This window comes from Cibotium barometz, chromosome 34, assembly GCF_041138505.1.
Source record: "Cibotium barometz isolate CiBa-2024 chromosome 34, ASM4113850v1, whole genome shotgun sequence".
Lineage (NCBI taxonomy): Eukaryota > Viridiplantae > Streptophyta > Polypodiopsida > Cyatheales > Cibotiaceae > Cibotium > Cibotium barometz.
The window spans coordinates 30218363-30239758 of record NC_141079.1 but is presented as its reverse complement, the minus strand read 5'-3'; the positions used below and the strand labels follow the sequence as shown (position 1 = coordinate 30239758).

The 21396-nt window shown below is 43.8% G+C and overlaps 1 protein-coding gene across 1 annotated transcript; it reads right to left on the bottom strand.

Moving 5' to 3' along the window:
* Window positions 1–6668: 6668 nt before the first annotated feature.
* Window positions 6669–9458, bottom strand: LOC147618888 (pentatricopeptide repeat-containing protein At2g39620-like). The gene has a single exon (XM_086774378.1). The coding sequence runs from the start codon at window positions 9456–9458 to the stop codon at window positions 6669–6671; it is 2790 nt and encodes a 929-aa protein (XP_086630504.1).
* Between the last annotated feature and the right edge of the window lie 11938 nt (window positions 9459–21396).

The window sequence follows — 21396 nt, the reverse complement described above, 5'->3', positions numbered from 1 at the left end:
CTTTGATTATCCATATCAAAACTGTTGTATATTGTAGTAGCTATAATAGAGGAACTCGGACGCCTAGGTTGTGTGGTTGCCATGGGAAAAGACAAGAGATAAGAAGATGCAAGAAGAGAGCTAATCTGATATGAAAAAAGGAGAGGGAAGAAGATAACCTCCAAAACGTGCAAAAGGAAATGAGATGACAGTAAACATAGCTTGCATACGAATTAAGAAACTGACAATATACAGCTTGGTCTAAGTATTTTATTAGGAAATTTGTATTTCTTTATTAATAATAAATCCTTAGAAATAATATATGAAATATATCTAAATATAAAAGTTCTGTTATGGTGGCTTTCTTTCTATTGGTCCAAACTCTCTAGAGAAGAAAGGCCTGAAATTGAGTCCAGAATAAGCCTAATGATAAAATTTGATGGAACTAGAGATCCCATTCAATATCTAAGGGAAATTTGATCAAAGTTGTGAGGCCATGGGAAGGCCCACCAAGATCTATTCATTCATACTTTCCCTTGAAGACAAAGTAGGCCAATGGTTTAGGTCTCTAAACCTACATGAAAGGGCAAGCTACAAGGTCTTGGGACACACATTCATTGTAGGATTCTCCCCCAGAGTGAAGCCACATGGCATCTATAATCTCAAGCAAGATGAGGGTGAAACAATGTGGGACTACATTACTAGAACGAAGTATCTCCACATGAGATATAGCCCCCATGAAAGACTAGATGACTTATCGCCCATTGATCAATTTATGATTGGTCTCAAGAGAAAAAGGCTTCATTGACCATCTCTACAGGTCTAAAACTTGAGTGTTGCCATGATGAGACCGAGTAGACAATCTGCAAGATAGGGATGTAGAAGATGTCCACCCAAACCAAGCCAAAACCTCAATGGCTAAGGGTACCCAACTAACACACTAGCTAGAGTCCTAGTCATCAAGGACTAGATAATCATCCATGGGATGCATTATCCAAAGCGCCTCAGTGGCTAAGGGTGCCCATAGTATTGTGCTCATTGCCAACACCATGGGAGCCACGATACAACCCACTCTTTGGTACAAGGGAAATCCAGCATCACAACCTATGCTCTCACATCTATGTAACTATAGGACCATAGTACAATCCACTATTGGTACACACTATTGGTACACAGGAAACCCAGCACCACAACCTATGTTCCTGCACCTAGGCAACCACTAGCCCACTACCCAAACCAAATGCTTCTCAACTAGCACATAATCCAATGCGCATTTATTCAAACCCTATACTACGGAGAGGTATGTACAGATCACCACCAATGTCATTCCCACCTCTGGTATTACCAACCCAACCAGTTCCTCCTGGAACCACACTGGTACAACAATACTGGATGACTTTTCCAGCGGACCTCGAGAGTTCAGAATAGGAGAGCTACAAGTCATATGAGCAATATGATTCATATGGATATCCAAAACAACTCCCATGCATTAACTATGCCTCCTTGTTCAAAGCTATGGTGTAACAAAGAGAAAGAGAATTCAATAACATGTTGCATAAGCTACCTCTCCTATGTTTTCATTGCAAGGGCCCACACTATGTTGCTGAGTGTCCTTATAGAGCCATCACACACTAAGTGCCCCAACTCCATCCCCAAATCTAGAGCAAAACCCCAATGCCATTGATATGGAGGTGTGTGTTACAAGTGTAGATTCGAACATGCTTTCAAGGATGGTCCCAACAAAGTGATAATCAGCCCAGGTAGGAGCTTTAGCCACTTTAACGAGCCTTAACTTGCTAAAGCATACAAGGAGGACTTATTCATATAGTTCCCCTTCATGCCATCACAAGGCTCTAAACCAAGTCAAGGGAAATAGCCAAGGAAACATCTAGGAAGCGAAGAAGGAGAAAGTTAAGGCTTCACCCTCGAAGCAGCAACTAACAAAGAGCTTGATATGTGAGCCCCAAAGGCCACAATATCCCATGAAAAGGCTAAAGGAGTGGAACGAGAGGTTCCAAAAAAGAAAGCCTTGAAGAGCACATGGAAATGCAATGCACAAACAGTTGTCAAAGATAATGACATCATGATTATTAAAAGTGGTTCCACATGATAGCTCCAAAGCTACCTCCCTCGCGGAGACAACAGGTGATCTCCCACTCAAACTAGCTTTTCCCAAAGAGAAGAAACCCATTGACTATACAAACCTTCCAAAGAAACTCAAAGAGTATCCTAACCTTGTGTTAGAGAAGGAGCAAATGAAATAGTCCCTAGCGCTTGTAAGGAAGGTTTAGGTTGAACTAGAGCTAGTACTTGAGCAGGTGATTGAGTACAAACCACTAACCCCACTTGAGCATATCCCTGACCCCATTCAAGTTAGGCATGGAACTGACAAGGAAACCACAAAGCATGCCAAAGGCCATAGCCGAACCCGTGACCATTCTTAAGAACTTGCAAAAAGAGCTAGTTGAGCCTCTGCCTGTGGAACCAAATCCAACCAGATTTTGCATTGCTAGATGTAGTGAAGAAAGGATTCAGTGGGAGGTGAAAGTTGGCCTTCCTTGGGTCATAATAGTCACCACAATGTTTTCTTCAATGTGATAGGTGACGACTTCATTTCAACCCCATCAGAGGCACCGTCTCCTAGATTAGTGCACAGCATCGGCAAGTCCAAGCCTACCTCTCCAAGGTGACTATAAGTCACCTTCGAGCAACTATAAGCTAAGTGGTGCAAAATCACAGGAGGGACATAGCAGTCCTCACAATGTTCTTATCCTCAGAAGTTAGAGTCCTAATTTCACTTTTACAAGGAAATTCTCAATTTTGGAGAGACTTATCCGATTGGTGGATGACTAGGAACACACTATTGAATGTGAAGAGGAGAAGGATAAGCCATGCCACATTAAGAACTCTTCTCCCACATGCTGGGACACTACTTCAAAAGCGATAAACATGTCACTTGTCATTTATAAATTCATGACAATCTCTACAATCTTGGATGGTGGTGCTTGTGTCAACATAATCACCAAGGATTGTTGGGAGACATAGGGAAGGAACAAGCCTCATGATCACACAAGCTTGGTGATAGGAACATAGCCAAAACCTTTGGGCATCCTTCACGATTCAAAGATTGAGACCTTTCACCTAAGCATCCATCACACATTCAGAGTGATGGATTTTCAAGGAAGAGGGTCATACACCATGATCCTTGGAAGGTGTTACATAAGAGACGTAAGGCTGGTTTATGATTGGGGAAACCAATCACATTGATATATGCAAGGGTAACCGGTCTTTGAAAATAAACTTGAAAACATGGAAAACTCATCCCATGGGGCCATGCATTCTCGCCCATGAGTCTTAACACAACCGCTCAATTGATATCGGTAGAGCTTGTAACAAGATGTTGGATGGTGAAGATGAGAACCAAGAATATGAACCTCTTCTAGAGCTTGTTGACTTTGAGGATTGAATTCATGTTTAGGTGACCATGGACACTCTTTCACAGAAGCTGGGGAAAATCACATCCCCGTACGTGCTCAACGCATTTGAAACTAAACTAGCGGTGGAGCCCGCTCGCCTTCGAGCTAGAGTTTTCTCAAAATGACCCCCTAATTGCATGACCCGCCTTACTTGACACCAAGGCTAGCCATAATATGTTGTCTTGGGAGACATGGACCTCATTAGCCCACTTTAGGCCACCTACTCCTCGCACTGTCCACTACGGTAAACAATTTCCATTCCATGATCCTCCAATTATTTTAAAGTTGAATTTTATATTGGAACTAAACCTGTGACTCATAAGATTTATGTGACCCCCTCCTCCCCGGCAGTAGAATGAAAGAGTACAATGAAAGAGAGTATTATCCTCGAGAGTCATCCTCGGGAGGGGATGGATTGCAGCCACCACTACTGATTATGTAGTCAATTTTGGTGAAAAAGAACTGTTACACTCGAGTTTCTCCCCATGGAATGGTTACCGTACCCTTGGTGGATGAGGGCACCCCGCACCTATCAACATCCCAAGCCTTGTTCTCCTCGACTTAACATGGGCGGGCCATTCCACCTTTTCCTCATTCTTTGGGCTCCCTTTGACCCTTTGAACCATAGTTTATGACTCATGCAACTATTACAAATGTTTGAGGGTCACATACTACTCCCCCTTTGCTCCAAACATTTACCCACATCACTTGCTTTTTTAATAGAGATTAGACAATTGTTGTCGTCATCCAGATCGACTATTGTAATAACACTGCTCCATTATTAGAGGAATTGGTAAGACCATAGAGATGGCACTATAATGAGTCTCCTTGCAGTCCTCCTTCAAATGTCCTGGTTTAAAACATTTTGAACACTAGACGTCCAGTCGGACTGCAGATGCAGCAAGTCTTACACTCTTTCCCGATTTCCTTAGCCAAAGCTGTTACACCAGTCGATCTTCGACTTTCTTGACAGCTTTACGGCTTCTAAACTCTTATGCTTCTCATCCTCATCCGAATATTCCTCCAAATCGTCCTCCGACATTGAATCCTTTGCACTATTTGACTCTGAGGAGTCTGTACAGTCAAATAGGGCTATGGGTGTACAAATGTATTCCTCATCTTGAAGGAATATAATGAATTACTACTTTGAATATAAGTGACTATCATACGGAGGTTACTAGGTGGTGACATTAGTTGTTTCTAGGTTGCTTAAAGAATGAACCTGCAACTTACACACACACACTCACACTCACACACACATTGGGCATGTTCCCATGCATATCACTAGTGGCGGCTAACATTGCCGGTAATGGGGTGATCAAAGATGATTTTTGACAAGCTGGGTCACCTTCAAAATGACAAGTGTAGTAAAAATAATGCTCATTTTTTACAATTTACCTTATTTTTAGACGGTCGCTCAAAAATAAGTGCCTATATTTTAGGCCAAAATACTCTATAACGAGCATGACACCCGTTACAAAACAACCTGGGGCCAATAATGAATTACTATTTTGAATACGAATGACTATCATATGGATGCTACGAGGTTGACACTAATTATTTCTAGGGTGTTTAAACAACTTACAAACACACATAGGGGCTGTTCCTGCGCATAGCACTCATGGCCGATGGGCCAAGCCACTGCGAGGAGGTGGCCAGATTTTGAACTAGCTAAGCAGGCGCGTGGCGTGGATTCGCCTAGATTCAAGGCCGGGGGGGGGAGGGGCGAGGGGTGGGGGAATCCATAGTAGTCTCCTAGAAGGTAGTGTACTGCAAGCTATTTGGAAATCCCAAAACCCATTAGCTCGGAGTAATACATTATAATTAACAAACGCACAGAAGAAGTGTTCGTATCTCTGCTGCAATCAATGAGAATCAAACTACTGTGAATTACAGAGGTTTAAAGACTCTAGAGCTTACTAACTATACCATCAGAATGTTTGTAAGTCCTCATAGTATTCTAAAATAATTACTTCTTTACCCTTACATAGGCTTTGTCCTTTCAGCCTTCACCCTAAAAACTTGGTTACACTGAACAACTATCTATTTGCATTACTAAGGTAAGTGGCACATAATTGCACCCCCCCCCCCTTTTTTTTTTGGTCGTGGTTTCTTGGGCAAGTGCCCAGAAAGTGGAGAGCAAGTGCCCTCCGAAAATCACACTCACACCCGCGTTTTTTATATACATGGTCGCGGTAACCGTGGGAGTCGAACCCACTGAGTCATCAAAACTTTTTTTTTTTGTAATGCGAGATTTTTATTTGTACCAAGCAGTGTCCTTACAGATGCGAGTCAAAACTTAACCATTAGGCTAAGTTGTTCAAGTCTCTAGCAATGTGTGTGTTTCTGGACACCCACCAGCCACTAGGTCATTATGCTTTGCCCAGACTCTGCATAAAACTTTTCTGCATTTGGTCTTAAGTTTTCCATTTCTCGGGCCTTCTTTTTCGCCAATGCCCTTGTTTACTAACTTTTCTGCATTTGGTATTAAGTTTTCCATCCCTTGGGTCTTCTTTTTCATCAATGCTCAAAAGTTCACTGGCAATCCTTGTTTAACGCAAGAAGTTTCCTCATCAGTAGACAATTGCAAAAATTGGTTAAGTATAAAGATACTCGATTGGATCTCATTGACTCACTTTCTTGGTACTGGGTGCATACACCATGTCAAAGGAACTCGATCGATTGAGGATCACTAGGTGAAGATCATTCTAGAAACAGGTAGATTCTTGGTACATGAGAGATTCTAGGTGATTCAGAGAATTCACAGATGCTGATTAGAGAAAGCGTAGGGAAGAAATTAGTGGGAGTCTAATGGAGAGAATCATGAAATACAATGTGGATCTATATGCTTTTGGAAGAGCTATAAACTGATGTATTCTCAAGCTCATTTTGAGTGGAATTTGCAGTAAAGTCATAACCTTTGTTTATGCCTTTTTTTGTGTTTCTCATTACTACTAATTATCTTGCTTAAATCAGGGAGTTAACCCTTTGCTACGGAATACCCAAGCCTGGCAAAAGTCACCTGAGAAGTCGATTGTCGATGCTCACCCAAAAGGTCGTCTTGCAAGTTGTCAAAGATGTTGCTCGCACAACTTCTTCCCACCAGACATTTTCCAAGAGGGATTATATAGGTCCACGCATTTGAGTGCAATCTTGGTTGGGGTAGACACTGACTCCGATAGATGTTCTCTTACCAGAAGGACCAACGAGACTTTAAAGCTCCTTGCACCTGTTCAGAAGCGGGTCCCACAACCCAGTAGCATATAAATTTGACATAACAACATATGCACTAGCCTGCTTGGGCTGCAGATTCACTGCATGATCAAATGCTTCCTTTGCAAGCTCTGCATTGCCATGTGAACCACATGCACCCAACAAACATAACCAAATGGTCAGATCAGCCTGAATAGACATTCTCCCCAGCATGTTCTCAACTCTCTTGAAGTCCCCTACACGCCCAAGGAGATCTAGCATGCTGCCATAATGCTTCAAGTCAGGAGTTATGTTATAATCTCTGCTCATGCACTCAAAGCACTCAATACCTCTGACAACAAGGCCAGATCGACAACAAGCTGAAAGAACTGAAATGAATGTTACTTCATTTGGCTCAGCACCTGCAAGTTTCAAGTTCTCAAACAGGTGCAGGCTTGCTACGTAATTTCCTTCTCCTGCATGGCCAGCAATGCATGTATTCCATGACACAATGTCTGGCTCAGAGAGTTCATCAAAGAATGCCTGTGCATTGGCCATGTTTGCACATCTCCCGTACGCATGTATAAGAGTGGCTGCCATGGACGGAATCAGATCATAGCCAGCTGAGACAACATCAAAGTGAAGCTGTTGACATACCTCTACACTTCCTGTTTCACTGCAGGCTTGCAAGACGCAGACAAGTGTGGCATGATCCAAAGGCACATACTGCCTTCGCATCTCTTCGTACAACTGTAAGGTCTTCTCTCCTTGGCGCTGCTGAACATATGCTGAAAGCATTGCATTCCATGAACTAACATTGGGTCGGGAAAATGCACCGAACACCTTTTGTACTTCCAGAGTGGCTCCACACTTGCTGTAAATACTTACGAGAGCATTGCCAACTAAGACATCAGATGCAAAGCCTTTCCTACAAGCATCAACATGTAATGCCTGCCCAATTTCCAGAGGCACTACCATAATTGATTGTAACGCTTCTTCCTTCTCTGTAAGGATGGCACATGCTTGAAGTGCAATCACAAATGTCAACTGGTCTGGACATACGCCTTCCTCTTGCATGTGTGTGTACAGCTGTAAAGCCTTCTCACCCTGGCCGTGCTCTACATATGCTGAGAGCATTGCATTCCAAGACACAAGGGTGCGCTGGGATATTGAACTGAACACATGCTCTGCTTCCACGATAGCCCCGCACTTGCCATACAAACTCACAAGAGTGTTGCCAACAAAGGCATCAGATGTGAAGCCTTTCTCATGAGCGTCAGCATGTAATGCCTGCCCGATTATCATCGGTGTCACCTTAGTTGATCGTCCTTCCACAAAAAAAGCTTCTTCCTTCTCTGCAATTGTGGCACATGCCTGAAGGGCGATCACAAATGACAGCTGGTCTGGATTCATGCCTTCCTCTTGCATCTGTGTGTACAACTGCAAAGCCTTCTGTCCTTGGCTCTGTTCAATATATGCTGAAAGCATTGCATTCCATGACACAACATCGCGGTGGGACAATGCACCAAACACATGCTCTGCTTCTAAAATGACACCACACTTGCCATACATACTCACAAGGGTGCTCCCAACAAACACACTAGATGCAAAGCCCTTCCTATGGGCATCCGCATGTAATGCTTGTCCAATTTCCAAACACATCACCTCAGTTGATTGTCCCTCCCCAAGAAGTGCTTCTTCCAAGTTTGCAAGGGTGGCACATGCCTGAATAGCGATCACCAATGTTGCCTGGTCTGGACTCACACCTTCATCTTGCATATGTGGGTACAGCTGTAAAGCCTTCACTACTTGGCCGTGCTCAGCATATGCTGAGAGCATTGCATTCCATGACACCACATCACGGTCGAACAGTGCAACAAAAACATGCTCTGCTTCTACAATAGCCCCACACTTGCCGTACATGCTCACAAGGGTGTTGCCAACAAAAACATCGTGTGTGAAGCCTTTTCTATGAGTAACAGCATGTAATGCCCGCCCAATTTCCAGAGGCATTGAGATGGTTGATTGCCCCTCCACGAGAACAGCTTCTTCTCTCTCTGCAAGGGTGGCACATGCTAGAAGCGCGATCATAGACGACAGTTGGTTTGCATTCACATCTTTCTGTTGCATCTGTGAATACAACTGTAAAGCCTTCTGGCCTTGGCCCTGCTCAACATATGCTGAGAGCATCACATTCCACGACACGACATCACGGATATGCAGTGCACTGAACACATGCTCAGCTTCCACAAGAGCCCCACATTTGCCATACATGCTCACAAGGGTGTTACCAATAACAACATCAGACGCAAAGCCTTTCAAACGGGCAGCCTCAGCATGTAACTTCTTGCCCTGTTGTAGATCAGGGATGCTGCCACAAGCCTTGAAGAGGCTGACAAAGGTATAGAGGTCTGGCTCCACACCGTCTGCTTGCATATATTGATGCATTTTGAGAGCTTCCCGCCCGCAGCCACGGTCTGCATAAGCAGAGATGATGGAGGTCCAGGAAAAGACTGTACGGCATGGCAATGCATGGGATGTGTGGAGGGCATCTTCGATGGCACCACACTTGGCCAGGGTCATCACCAAGTAGTCACCCAGAAAGCCTGTCAGGGGGGTCTGATGCAGGGTAAGATGTGCATGGACTTGCTTGGCTTGATCGAGGGCCTTGCTCTTGTTGCATTCCTTGAGGAGGGAGAGGTAGATGTTGGTAGAGGGGGCTGTGTCCATGCGAGCCAAAACCTCCAGCGCCATGTCCAACTGCCTGTTTTGTGAAAGAGTCTGCAGAAGGCCTTGCAAAGCTCTGCACATTTCGTAGGGAAAAGGATGAACATTTTGATGTTAGCAGGTCACTCTTCAGACCATCTGCCGTTTTGTATTGATCAAAAGGACCCTTTCCGATTCACTACCATGGCTGCTGTATGCGTGCGTGTGCGCGTACGCGTGACAGAGCGACAGAGAGGGAGCGGTATTAATTAGCTCATCATTGTATTAATTGTGTTTTATTAGCTCATCAATGTATTAATTGTGTGTTTTATTAGCTCATCAATGTATTAACTGTGTGTTTTATTAGCTATCATTGTATTTTTTTTCAAAAAACTGGCTGCTTATATTAAGAAGTTAGAAAGAGACAGGTTACAACATGTTCAGAACTCTAATGAGACCAGAGTCTATGCACATGACATACAGTTCCGCAAGCCCTGAGTTTGCCTTTGACGTAATTGAGAAGTTTCTCTAGCTGTGAAACCAGCTTTTCCCTCTTTTCGTGAGTGTGACTTTCAAAAGGCATAGAGTGCTTTGATGAGCAACACATCCTTGGAGATGACAGCCTCTCTCATCTTCCACAATTCCTGAATTTGCTGTGTTATCTGATCCACTTGCTTTCCTTTAGCTTTTTCCTGCAGTCGATGAAGCTTGGAGTCCATGTCTTTCAACCTTCTTTGTATGCATCTTTCACCTACATGAATCAAGTTCTCTTTCGGCCTGAAATTATTAGTATGCATACTATTAAAAATGGAATCAAGTCTATTTAACCATAAGCACCATAACATTTCGGTTCTCAGGACAGCCCATAGTACCTGATGCCTTCTCCAAGTAACAAGTTTTTCCAGCCAAGGGTGTAGCCATTCCATAGCTGAATGCACTTGGCCAATGACTCGAAACATTTCTTTGCAATAGAGCAATGCATGAAAATGTGCACCTCCTTGCATCTGTGGCACTTCCCATCCCCTATGTTAAGTCTGAAGGCTTTGAGCTAGGTCCAAAGAGCTTTGAACATGACCAACCAAGCTAGGCACGCTTTTTTTTGGTTCCACAAACTTATTCCATAGCTTGTCAAATAGAAAATACCATTGCACTCTGTCCATAAGGATTCCCCATCTCTTGTTTAGTGTGCAATGGATAAGATCCGTCCTCTGTTTGGGGGGAATAGGGAGAAGTCCTTTTTTATTCTTCCATTGGAAAGCTTTGTGCGTTGGCATATCTTTAATCGAAAGCAGCCAAGTGTCCGATTGGTGCCATAATGTGATTCTTATCCCAATAAGGTCTAATTCTGCATATGAGACATTATAATCTCTGATCAGATCAGCTCTGGACATCCAAGCATTGATGTCTCTGTCCCAAATATCCCACCAACAGCATATTCCTTTCCTGTGCATTCTCAAAGCCGCTTCAGCTTGGGCATTATCAATTGGGGGGAGGGGAATGCTTGGCCACCAGATAGAGTCTCTCCCGTGTACCCCCCATGTGTAGCTAGGCTTCTCAAACAGGATAAGGTCAGTCTTGATAGCATTCCAAGCGGACCAAAGCGAATGGACCAATTGGCTGCCAATCGGTTTCACCAATCGCCATAATTGTGAGCGGGTGGAGCTTCTTCCACTTGGGGAATTGTTTAAGCTGGAATTGTTCCAGCTTTCTAGTGGATCAACCAAGCCCAGTCTTCAAAGGGGTAGAGAAAGCTTCTCAGCACCCACTTGGCAACCATTCTATTAGCCAGATTGGACACGTCTTTGATTCCAAGGCCCCCTTTACCTCTTTCCAAACAACACCATTCCCACCTGACTTTAGGGATTTTCCTAATCCAGGGGTCCCCTCCCCATAGATAGTTCCTGCATAGCCTTATGAACTGCTTTAGATTAGAGTCTGGCGGTCTCCAGCAGCTAAGAAAGTAGATGATAGAAGGGATAATGAAGTGGTTAATTACCATCTTTCTACCCCCCAAGTTTAGATGCATTTTCTGCCATCTAGTAAGTTTCTCTTCCACCTTGTTTAGCACCCACATCCATCTTTGCTTCAGGGTGACCTTGAATCCCATGGGAATGCCCAATAATCTGAAAATTACTCCCTCTTCCAAGACTTTGCAGCCAGCTTGAATCAGCCAATCGGGAGGCTTGTCAATATAAGGGACTTGATACCTGTTTTTTTATGGTTAATGACTGAGCCAAAAGCCCTGTAGTAAATGTCCAAGCACTCCCAAAAGCACTTAATGCTTATCTCAGTATTGGCAACCATGGCATTAGTATCATCAGCAAAACATTTGGGTGCATAGCTGTTTATTGTTGGGCAGAGAGATACCATTCATTTCCCCTTTGTCCATCCTATCTTTAATCAGTCAGTTCAGACCATCTGCAGCAATAGCATAGAGGAGGGGTGCTAGAGGGCAGCCATGTCTGATAGATTTGGTCAGGGAGAATGCATCAGAGAGCACACCATTGATGTTCACCCTAGCCGTGGCATTCCCAAAAAGAGTACTCACCATCTGGATGAAGTGCTGACCTACACCCATGTATTTAAGGGAATCTAGAACATAATGCCAACCGAGCCTATCATAGGCTTTGTCAAAGTCAATTTTAAAGAAGATGTAGTCCTGTTCAGATTCTTCTGCATACTCCATACCCTCCCACAAGGTGATAATGGCATCCAGAATGTACCTTCCTTTGATGAATCCCTTCTGCTCCTGTTTGATCCAATTCTTTAGATGACTGGACAGTCTCAGCGCAAGGGCCTTGGCAAATATTTTGTAGGCACAGTTTAACATGGTAATCGGTCTCCAATTGCTCAAGTCATTCTTCTCCCCTTTCTTATGGACAAGTTTTATCCACCCTTCATTGATTGGGCGAGGCAACGCCCCAAAAGAGACAGCCTCCTGCCACACCGCCACCAGTAAGGGAGTTAACAAGAGATCCTTGAACGTCTTGTAGAATTCAGTGGGCATGCCATCAATCCCCGGGCTTTTCCTCACCTTTAGGCAGTCTATGGCCTTGCCAATCTCTTCCTTGGAGATATTGTTTTCTAGCTCTTTAGCAAGTGTGTCAAGTATGGTTGGCTTCCTGGCCTGCCCTATGAGAGCTATGCATTTGAGTTGGTCATTGGTCACCCCTCCCCCTTTACTAAATGTATTGTTAAAGTACTGGCTCTTGATCTTTTTCCTTCCTCAAAGATGTTATCCAGATAGTTGGGATCATGCAGTGTAGGGATTGCATCCTTACATTGTTTGACTTTTAGCATTTTGAATATCTCAGGAGTGGGAAGGTCAGTTTTTCCAGCCCACCAATCTCTAAAGAAAAGAAGGGCCTGCTTCTGGGTTATCTCCTCTTCTCTCCTAATTTCAGCCCTAGTACCAAGCACGACTTCTTGAATAGCCGCATCTTCCTTATTGGCTGCAGTTTCTAGTTCTTTTAGTTTCAGATATAGCAGATCTCTTCTGTTTTTCCTGATTCTAGTTACCTCTTTCCTAATGCAAATCAAAAGAGCTTGGGTAGATTTGTGGCCAGACTCCAAGCCCTCACCGGGGTAATGCCACAGCTGAAGAATTCAGTCCAGATTCTTTTGACTTCCTTTTGAATAATAGGCATTTTGAACAGGGCAGGATCCATGTGGAACCATTGATTAGAGACCTTTTTATCATGGTTGTCCAACACTAATATCACGGGGTAATGATCAGAGAGGCAAGTAGAGATGTCCATTCTAATTTCACATCTGATGTAGGAGTTACCGAGGGTTTTGCTAATGTTTCCTCTATCCAATCTTGCTTTCCTGGACAATTCCCCATGGGCATAGTTCTACCACGTGAAGTCTCCCCTATTCCCCACGTCACATATCTCAAAGTGATCCGCAGTGCGCTGCCAAGCTAGGAGCTCTGCCCCTTTAATGACTTGTCCCAGCCCTCTTAATCTGTCATTTTTGGATTCTACCATATTGAAGTCTCCCATTAGAATTATAGGATCAGGGACGCTTCTTAGTGTACCCCAAGTTTTGATTCTGCTCGCCTAAGGACCTCCAGCATAAATCCCAATGAAGGAGAAGGTTATCATTTCAAATGCAACCCATTGATCAAACGTATTAATCCTCACGTCTTTCAGATCATTCTGATGGTCCACATGCATCCCCACAGCCACTCCTCCAGATCCCTGACAGTGGGCTGTGTAGATCCACATGTGCTCTTTAGAGATGTTGAGCAACCTTTTTTCAAGCTCATCCCCGCTAACTTTGACTTCCATTAGAGCTATAAGTCAAATCTTCCTTGTTTCCTTAGCCATTGTTTCACTAGTTGGACTTTTGAAAGGTCAGTCAACCCCTTGACATTCAAAGTGGTGCATCTCATTTGCTCTTTTTCTGGGAGTTGACCTTTTTAGGTCCCACTTTGGATGCAGCTTGAGGTGTGGTGGAACCCACCTGGGCATGCATTCTTTTCAATTCCTTGACTATCTCCATTTCTTTGGGCAAGCCATTTTCTGTATCAGACAGAGATTGCTCAACCCTATCTTGCTCATCTCCCAACGGGCCAGCCGTCATTGCGTGGGGCAAGAGCACTTGGTCATGGTCCATTTGATTAGTTTCGGCCACAATTCTAGATCTATCCAACGGCGTGGATTGACTGATCTCTTGGGAGACAACCGAATCATCCGGGTAAGATATGCTGTCTAATAAAGCAAAGGAGTTGGTAAATGCCCTCTGGTTTCCCGCCCTATTCTATCTAAAGGTCTTCTTCCTATTGGGCACTGTAAACTTTTCTCCCTTTTCTTTTGAGGTAGAGGGAACAAGGGGAGCAGGCACCGTCGTATTCTTATTCATTCCAGTTGGCTGAGCTTGGTTGATGGCTAGGGAAAGATTAGGGGCACTAGTGGCACTCAAATTGGGGTATTTTGAAGGACACTCTCTGATCACATGTCCTTGCTTTCCACAATGGAAGCATGCGTTGGGTAGGTGTTTGTATAGAATGCTTTGCTGGATGTTGTACTCACCGCAATTGATTTCAATCTCATCAATAAGGGGCCTATCTAGATCCACTTCCACAAGGACCTGAGGATGCCAAGCCGGGTTGTAATCATTCTTGGGTCTCATGCCTAGCACTTTCCCTATAGGGGAGAATTTTTTTTAGCCAAGGGTACAAGTAGAAGGGCAGGTTAGGAAGCTCCACCCACACCGGGCAAGCTGAGGGTTTAGGACCTTGAGGGTTAAAGTTCTTGGACCAACTGAAAAAACAGAATGGGATGTTCCTATACATCCATTGCCCTGAACCTAGGACCTTAAGGGCCATATTTGGGTCCTTGAATAGAAAGAGGTAGTATCATTTGGGAGGGCTTGGATGATCTCTACCTCGATACCAACGGAAATCTAGTTGTCTTTGACCCACCCCCTAAGGAAATCTACTAGTGGTCTTGGCCCAAACATTAACCCAACTAAACAACGGGCTGTGTAATTAGTTTCCAATGAATGAACCAGCTCAAGAGGAAGACAAACCACAGGAATAGTGGAAGAGGGTTTACCTGATGTGTCCATTACCTTAGCTGGAGCTTGCTTGTTGATTTGAGCCTCTTCTTCGACTTGTTTCTGCAGCAACATCAGATTTAGCTCTTCCACTCGGGCTCTGGAATCTTCCAGCTGTTTTTTGGTGTCCATGAAGTCTTCTAAAACCTGCTCATACTTTAGCATGGTTTCTCTGTTGCCATCCATGGCCGGGGGCCAATGTAGGAACTGCTGAAAGGCAGCTTGAGTGAACTTGGCAGGCTGAGATGACTTACTCCCAGAGCAGGATCCCTATTCTCTGAGAAGAGTAGGAGCTCCCCTCCACTCGGTGCCCATGCACCTGAGGGAGGGGGCTATGGAAAGTAAGGAAGGAAGCACACAGACGGCTTCAAGCCTCTGGGCAGGGCAGCAGTTGCAGAGGGGCGAGAGATGAGGAGCTCAGGCGCAGCACAACACCATCGCAAGCAAACCGACGCTTCAACGGCTCACTGCGTTCGCTGTTCGCTAGGACCAGTCGTTTTGATGGTATAAAAAATATTCGCTATTATTGTATTTTTAATTGTAATCCTAAACCTCGCAGTGATTTTTGTGTTAATGCGAACACGGTAGTGATTTTTGTGTTAATGTGAACACGGTTGTAGTACAGTGGTTAAAGCAGATGAAGTCCTAGCCGTGGTGTGGGTTCGATCTGTGCTCTCTATGGTGTTGCGCGTCCATGTAACTGGAGTTGGGTGTGTAAGTGGTGTATATAAACTGATGTTTTGGCCAAATTTTTAAATTAAAAAAAAGATTTTTGTGTTAATCTCAGCAACACCATGTTTAGGGATCCTAATAGATTTTGAGAATAGGGCCTTCCAGAAGTGTCCGTGGACAAGTGCTCGGATGCTCCAACATAAACATGCATTTTTCATGTCCACGCATTCGTGACTTCACACATTGCCCGAGCAACCAAAGGTCTTGTCCCTATTGGTGTGTCATGTCGTGGCTAGCCTTTCCCTGTTTTGCCCCTCTCATGGCGAGTTTTGCAACATTGTCTGTAGCCTCATGCCAATCAAAGTTCTTCCCTCCCACACATCTCGAATGTTGGCCATTTAAACACAAGTTGAGGCAACAACAAATTGTTTTCCCTCCATGTCACTCCAACTATTTTCTAGGTTGACAATAAATATGTATCATTTGTACGAGCGATTTGTACGAGCGCTGCATCTAAAGGGTCCTTTTCCACGATCAATAGGCTCAACTTGGTGATGCACCCACTGCTTCTGCACGCTCATAGTTGCCAGGGAGGCCTCTCTTTTTCCAATTCCCATCTCCTTTTTTTTCGTAATAGAAGATATATTACCAAAAATTTACTTTACGAATGGCCACATGGCCGCCATATGATGTACTAGCTTTCCCTCACTAATTACTCCGAACCACAGGTGTAACTCAGAGTACCTCATCCAATATATAGCTGTGTCATTCTCCACCAAATGAACTAACTGCAAAAGGAAGAGACTTGCCACAATAGTAGCCCTTGTACATGATTTATGTGAGCTATAATACCCACTTTTGCATCAAATATGAAGGCATTCCTAGTTAACCAAATATGCTACAAACTTGTCCAAAAATAATAGAAAACTAAATGTTCTAGGTTATTCGGCCCATTCAGAATCTTGCCAAAAATCCAGTCTTTAACCTTTATGGGCCTATCTGTCAACGGAATCCATATGCGAGAAAGGAAATCCCACACCTTCTTTGCCACCGAACATGAAATGAAAATATGGGGGCATGTTTCCAAGCATGTAGTACAAAACACACAATTACCTTACTAGTAGCAATCCACCGCTTTTTCAACTAGTCCCCCAATTGGTAGGCCTCCAACTAGCATGCGCTATAGGAACACCTTCGCTTGATACGGAATCTTAGACCTGTAAGATTACTTCCTTCCACCAGGCCCTACTTTTCTTGATGTTCCATACCCTATTAGCCGTCTTAATGATCTAGTGTTTATCTTCCACCATCTATGGTACACTTGATTTGTTGTACGTTGGACAATGTCCTAAGGCTTTCTAAATTCCCAATCTAACCAAGGTTGCTGATCCCCAACTGAGGCATATCATCAAATGGTGTAATGCCTGCCCTTTCCTTCTCCCATAATTGTACATATCCATGTGGAACCCAAAAATATTGACAGATTGTCCAAAAAGACAATAAACGGCCTCTACGTCGCAACAAAGCGTCCATGATTCTCACTAGTCCCAATCGAGCCATTCTATTGAATTTTGGTCTCTCAACAAGTTTGTTAAGCCACTCCAGAAGTCGTGAAGTAGCCAACACCTCATTTGCCATAGAATTCAACATCTCAACAAGTTTGTTAGTGTTGCCATATATATAGGCAGTGATATGTGTGAACACACTTAGGACCGCCGGGGCACTTTTTCCCTCTTTAGGAGGTTTTTTCCCCCGGCTTGTATATACGCCCATCCTTCTAGGGCTAACTAATCTTTTGTACATTGACACAATCTAATACACTGTGTGTTGTGTGCATTCTTGCTTCTTCTTCTCCAATCTTTGTGTGCTTTCCTGCAACCCTAATTCCAACAATTGGTATCAGAGCAGGCATCAACTCCCAGGGCTACGCCGCCAGTACCCTCCGACTCACGTTCTCCGATTGAGGTGAGTTTTCACGAGGGCTTGCAGGTCCCTATACTCTGCAAATAATTCGTAGGGCTTTGTTCTCAGAATTTGCATCTGAGGTCGTTTCGGGCTCCGTTTTTGCATTTCAAGTTCTGCACAGGTGTTCTCGTCATTTTCTGCAGAAATTTCGACAGTGCAGTTTTCTGTAAAACAGGCATACGTGTTCTATTGTGGACCGTGCTACATAGCACAAGTTGTCTTCTGTTCAGTCTTTGCTTCATTACATGTAGCTTTTGCATCAGTTTCAGTCAGTGGCCATGGCTGATAACAGCAATGATGTATTTCGCATGTTGTCTGCTGAAGACAAACTGGATGGAGACAGCAACTACCCACTTTGGGCATACATGATGCAGCATGTTTTGGTTGCAAAAGGAGTGTGAAACATTGTGCAGGGTACGGATGTACGTCCAGGTTCTGCGGATGTAGGATCTGTTGAGGATGTTGCAGGTTCTAGCAGCTCTACTGTTACTGCTGTTTTACCCACTGCTGAACAAGCTCGTTGGGATGGTAAAGATGCGCAAGCTCATGCCTTGATTGCACTTTCTGTCAAACGTAACATCACCCCACATATTCGTTCAGCTAAAACAGCAAAACAGGCTTGGGATATTCTAGCTGGTTTGTATGCAAGTCGTAATGAGGCAAAAATCGCTTACCTGCGTAAAGAGCTGGAATTGAAGATTATGCAAGAAGATGATGACATGAATGTTTTTCTTGCTGAGATTAAAGATCTCAAAGAATAGTTGATTTCTGCAGGTGAGATTATTCCTGATCATTTTCACAAAGGCGCTTCCTCGTGAGAAGTTCGAAGCTTTCCGCAAAGCTTTGGGCTTGCTCCCCTTTGTGGATTGATCTACTTCGGGCATGGCACTCCCCTATACATGAGTGCCAGCTCTCGTTCACACCATCACTCCCAGGGGGGATTTGTTGCCATATATATAGGCAGTGATGTGTGTGAACACACTTAGGACCGCCGGGGCACTTTTTCCCTCTTTAGGAGGTTTTTCCCCCTGGCTTGTATATACGCCCATCCTTCTAGGGCTAACTAATCTTTTGTACATTGACACAATCTAATACACTGTGTGTTGTGTGCATTCTTGCTTCTTCTTCTCCAATCTTTGTGTGCTTTCCTGCAACCCTAATTCCAACAGTTAGGCCACTCCAGAAGTCATGAAGTAGCCAACACTTCCCCTGCCCATAGAATTCAAATGCAACCACTGATGTGAAGGCTTCTATTTAGTGTGTGCCAACACCTCCTTCCATGAGGTCATCAAATCAAAAAGGAGAGGTGAAGCCACCACTCGAACCTGTTGAGAACCATTCACTGGTATTACCATGCACAAGTGCAACCTCCTCTATGAGGACCTTAGCCATTACCACCCATGGCCTTTGAGATACACACATATCTTACAATAAAGGCCATCTCTTAGCCACCATATGTAATCAGATATCTAATAGGGCTGCCCTTCCACTCCTCTTCGGAGTAGTAACATGTTCCCAAGAAATCCACGTCTGCCTTGGCTTATTTCTTGCTCTTTTCCATAGCATAAATCTAATTGGTTGTTGTATCTAATGCAAAGCTTTGCCCGTCCATGGCAATAAAGGCAAGAAAAAAGATATCATGCTAATCATAATGGATTGTGCCACTTTGAGCCGAACATGCATAGGCCAACCGTGAGATTTCCAATGCACAAACTTATCATTTGTCCTTGCAAAAATCCATGCCAACAAAGCCTGTGAATCAACATTAACTCCAATCGGATAACCCAAGTGGCGTGTGATGCATCCCCTTTGTATGACCTACCCATTCCATCCCAAACCAAGCAAATCGCTCTCAGTACAGCTTATCAGAGAAGATAGACTAAAAGTTTTCCAAACAACCATAGCCTTGTGAACATTATCTCTTTGAGCCTTAAGGACCATGAAAGAATCATTTGCCAATGCCTAGCCGACCATCAAGAGTAAGCCCTACAACTTCACCGTCCTCCACTAGCTTATCCAAACGAGATAAGATTAGATGTGTAACAATTGCAAACGAGAGAGGGCTAAGTGGGCATCCTTGCCTGACTGATCTCGTCAAATGAGTGGGCTCAGTCCCCACCATTAATCATAAGCCTAGCCATTGCATTTTGGGTAATAGTATAAATCAAAGAAAATATGCGAGGTCCAAATCCCATAGTCTGCATAAGCTATGAAAGAAAAGACCAACTAACGTGATCATAAGCCTTTTCAATATCCAGTTGAATCATAACTACCTCTTGCCTCGAATGTTGGATTTAGGGTTAGGGTTGCAATAATGCACACACACAAGATAGAGAAGCTTGAGAGCACACAAACTCACTAGATTAGAATCAACAACTGTGTGCCAGATACAAAAGATAAGTACACACCTCAAAATATGTAGATAAGAGGGTGTACATACGCACGGGGAAAAAAAACTCCTAGTGAGGGAAAAATGCCCCGGCGGTTCTAAGTGTGTTCACACACACACTACCATATAATGCTACAAATCCCCCCTAGAGTGATGATGTGAACATGTACAGGGTATGGCGATCAATCCTTAAAAGGCAGTAAGCCTAAAGCTTTACAAAAAGCTTCAAACTTTTCACGATGAAGAGCCTTCATGAATAAGTCTACCATATTGTCATGTGTAGGCACATAGACCAAGCTGATCTCTGCTGGCAGAGAGTCTTTCCTCCCTGACATAGTGGTGATGCACCTCAATGTGCTTAGTGTGCGAGCATGAAACACTGGGTTCCTCGCAATTGCTAATGTGCTCTCGCTGTTAGTGAAAATTGTAGTGCTAGGGTAGATGATTGTCCAACACCCAAATCAACCATAAGATGCCACACACACTCAACTATAGTTGTAAAGGCTGCCCTCCTGTACTCAACTTCACAGTTGGAAGTGGCCACTGTAGGTTGCTTCTTTGCTGAGCCATGATATACATGAATCACCAAGGTGAAAGCAAAACCCACTAGTGGACACTCGTGTGTCATAACATCCAGCCCAATCCGAATCACTGAAAGCATGTAACTGTGACTCATCACCCCCCTTTGGATAAAATAATCCAAAATACTGAGTGCCCTGTAAATAGCGAAAAACCCGCTTAACAACTTGCCAATGCTTCGTACCTGGGCTATGCATAAATCTGCTCAACTATGAGACCGCATACTGTATATATGGCCTAGTGTTGTATACATAAAGAAGGGATCCAACAGCCTGCTAATACAAACTAGCATCAAAAGAGTCTCCTGCATCTTGAAGACTAAGTCGAGTACCTGTCTCCATAGGTGTAGCCACAGGTTTATAGTCCTCAAGATTAAACCTCTTCTCGATAGCTTCTGTATATATTTAGACTGCAGCATAACAATGCCATCATTGCATTGTATAAACTGAATTCCCAAATAGTAATTCAAGGGCCCCAAATCTGACATCTCAAACGATGACTGGTGCAAATCAGTCTTAAGGCTGAAATTTGATCTATATCGGGTCCCATGAACGGCGTGTCATCAACGTATAGAACGATGACCAAAAATGTGTCCGTACTCCTCTTCACACAGAGGGTACTCTCTATTGGACTGTTGCAAAAATCATTTGCAACCAAGTATGCATGAATCTTCTCATGCCATGTTCTAAGAGCTTGCTTAAGACCATAAAGCACCTTTTTCAACTTACATACTTTAGACTCTTCTCCTTTCACAACAAAACTAGGAGGCTGCGATACATACACCTCCTCATGTAAATCACTATTCAAGAATGTAGTCTTAATGTCCAACTAATGTACATTCCACCCATGATGTGCTGCCAAAGCAATGAGACACCT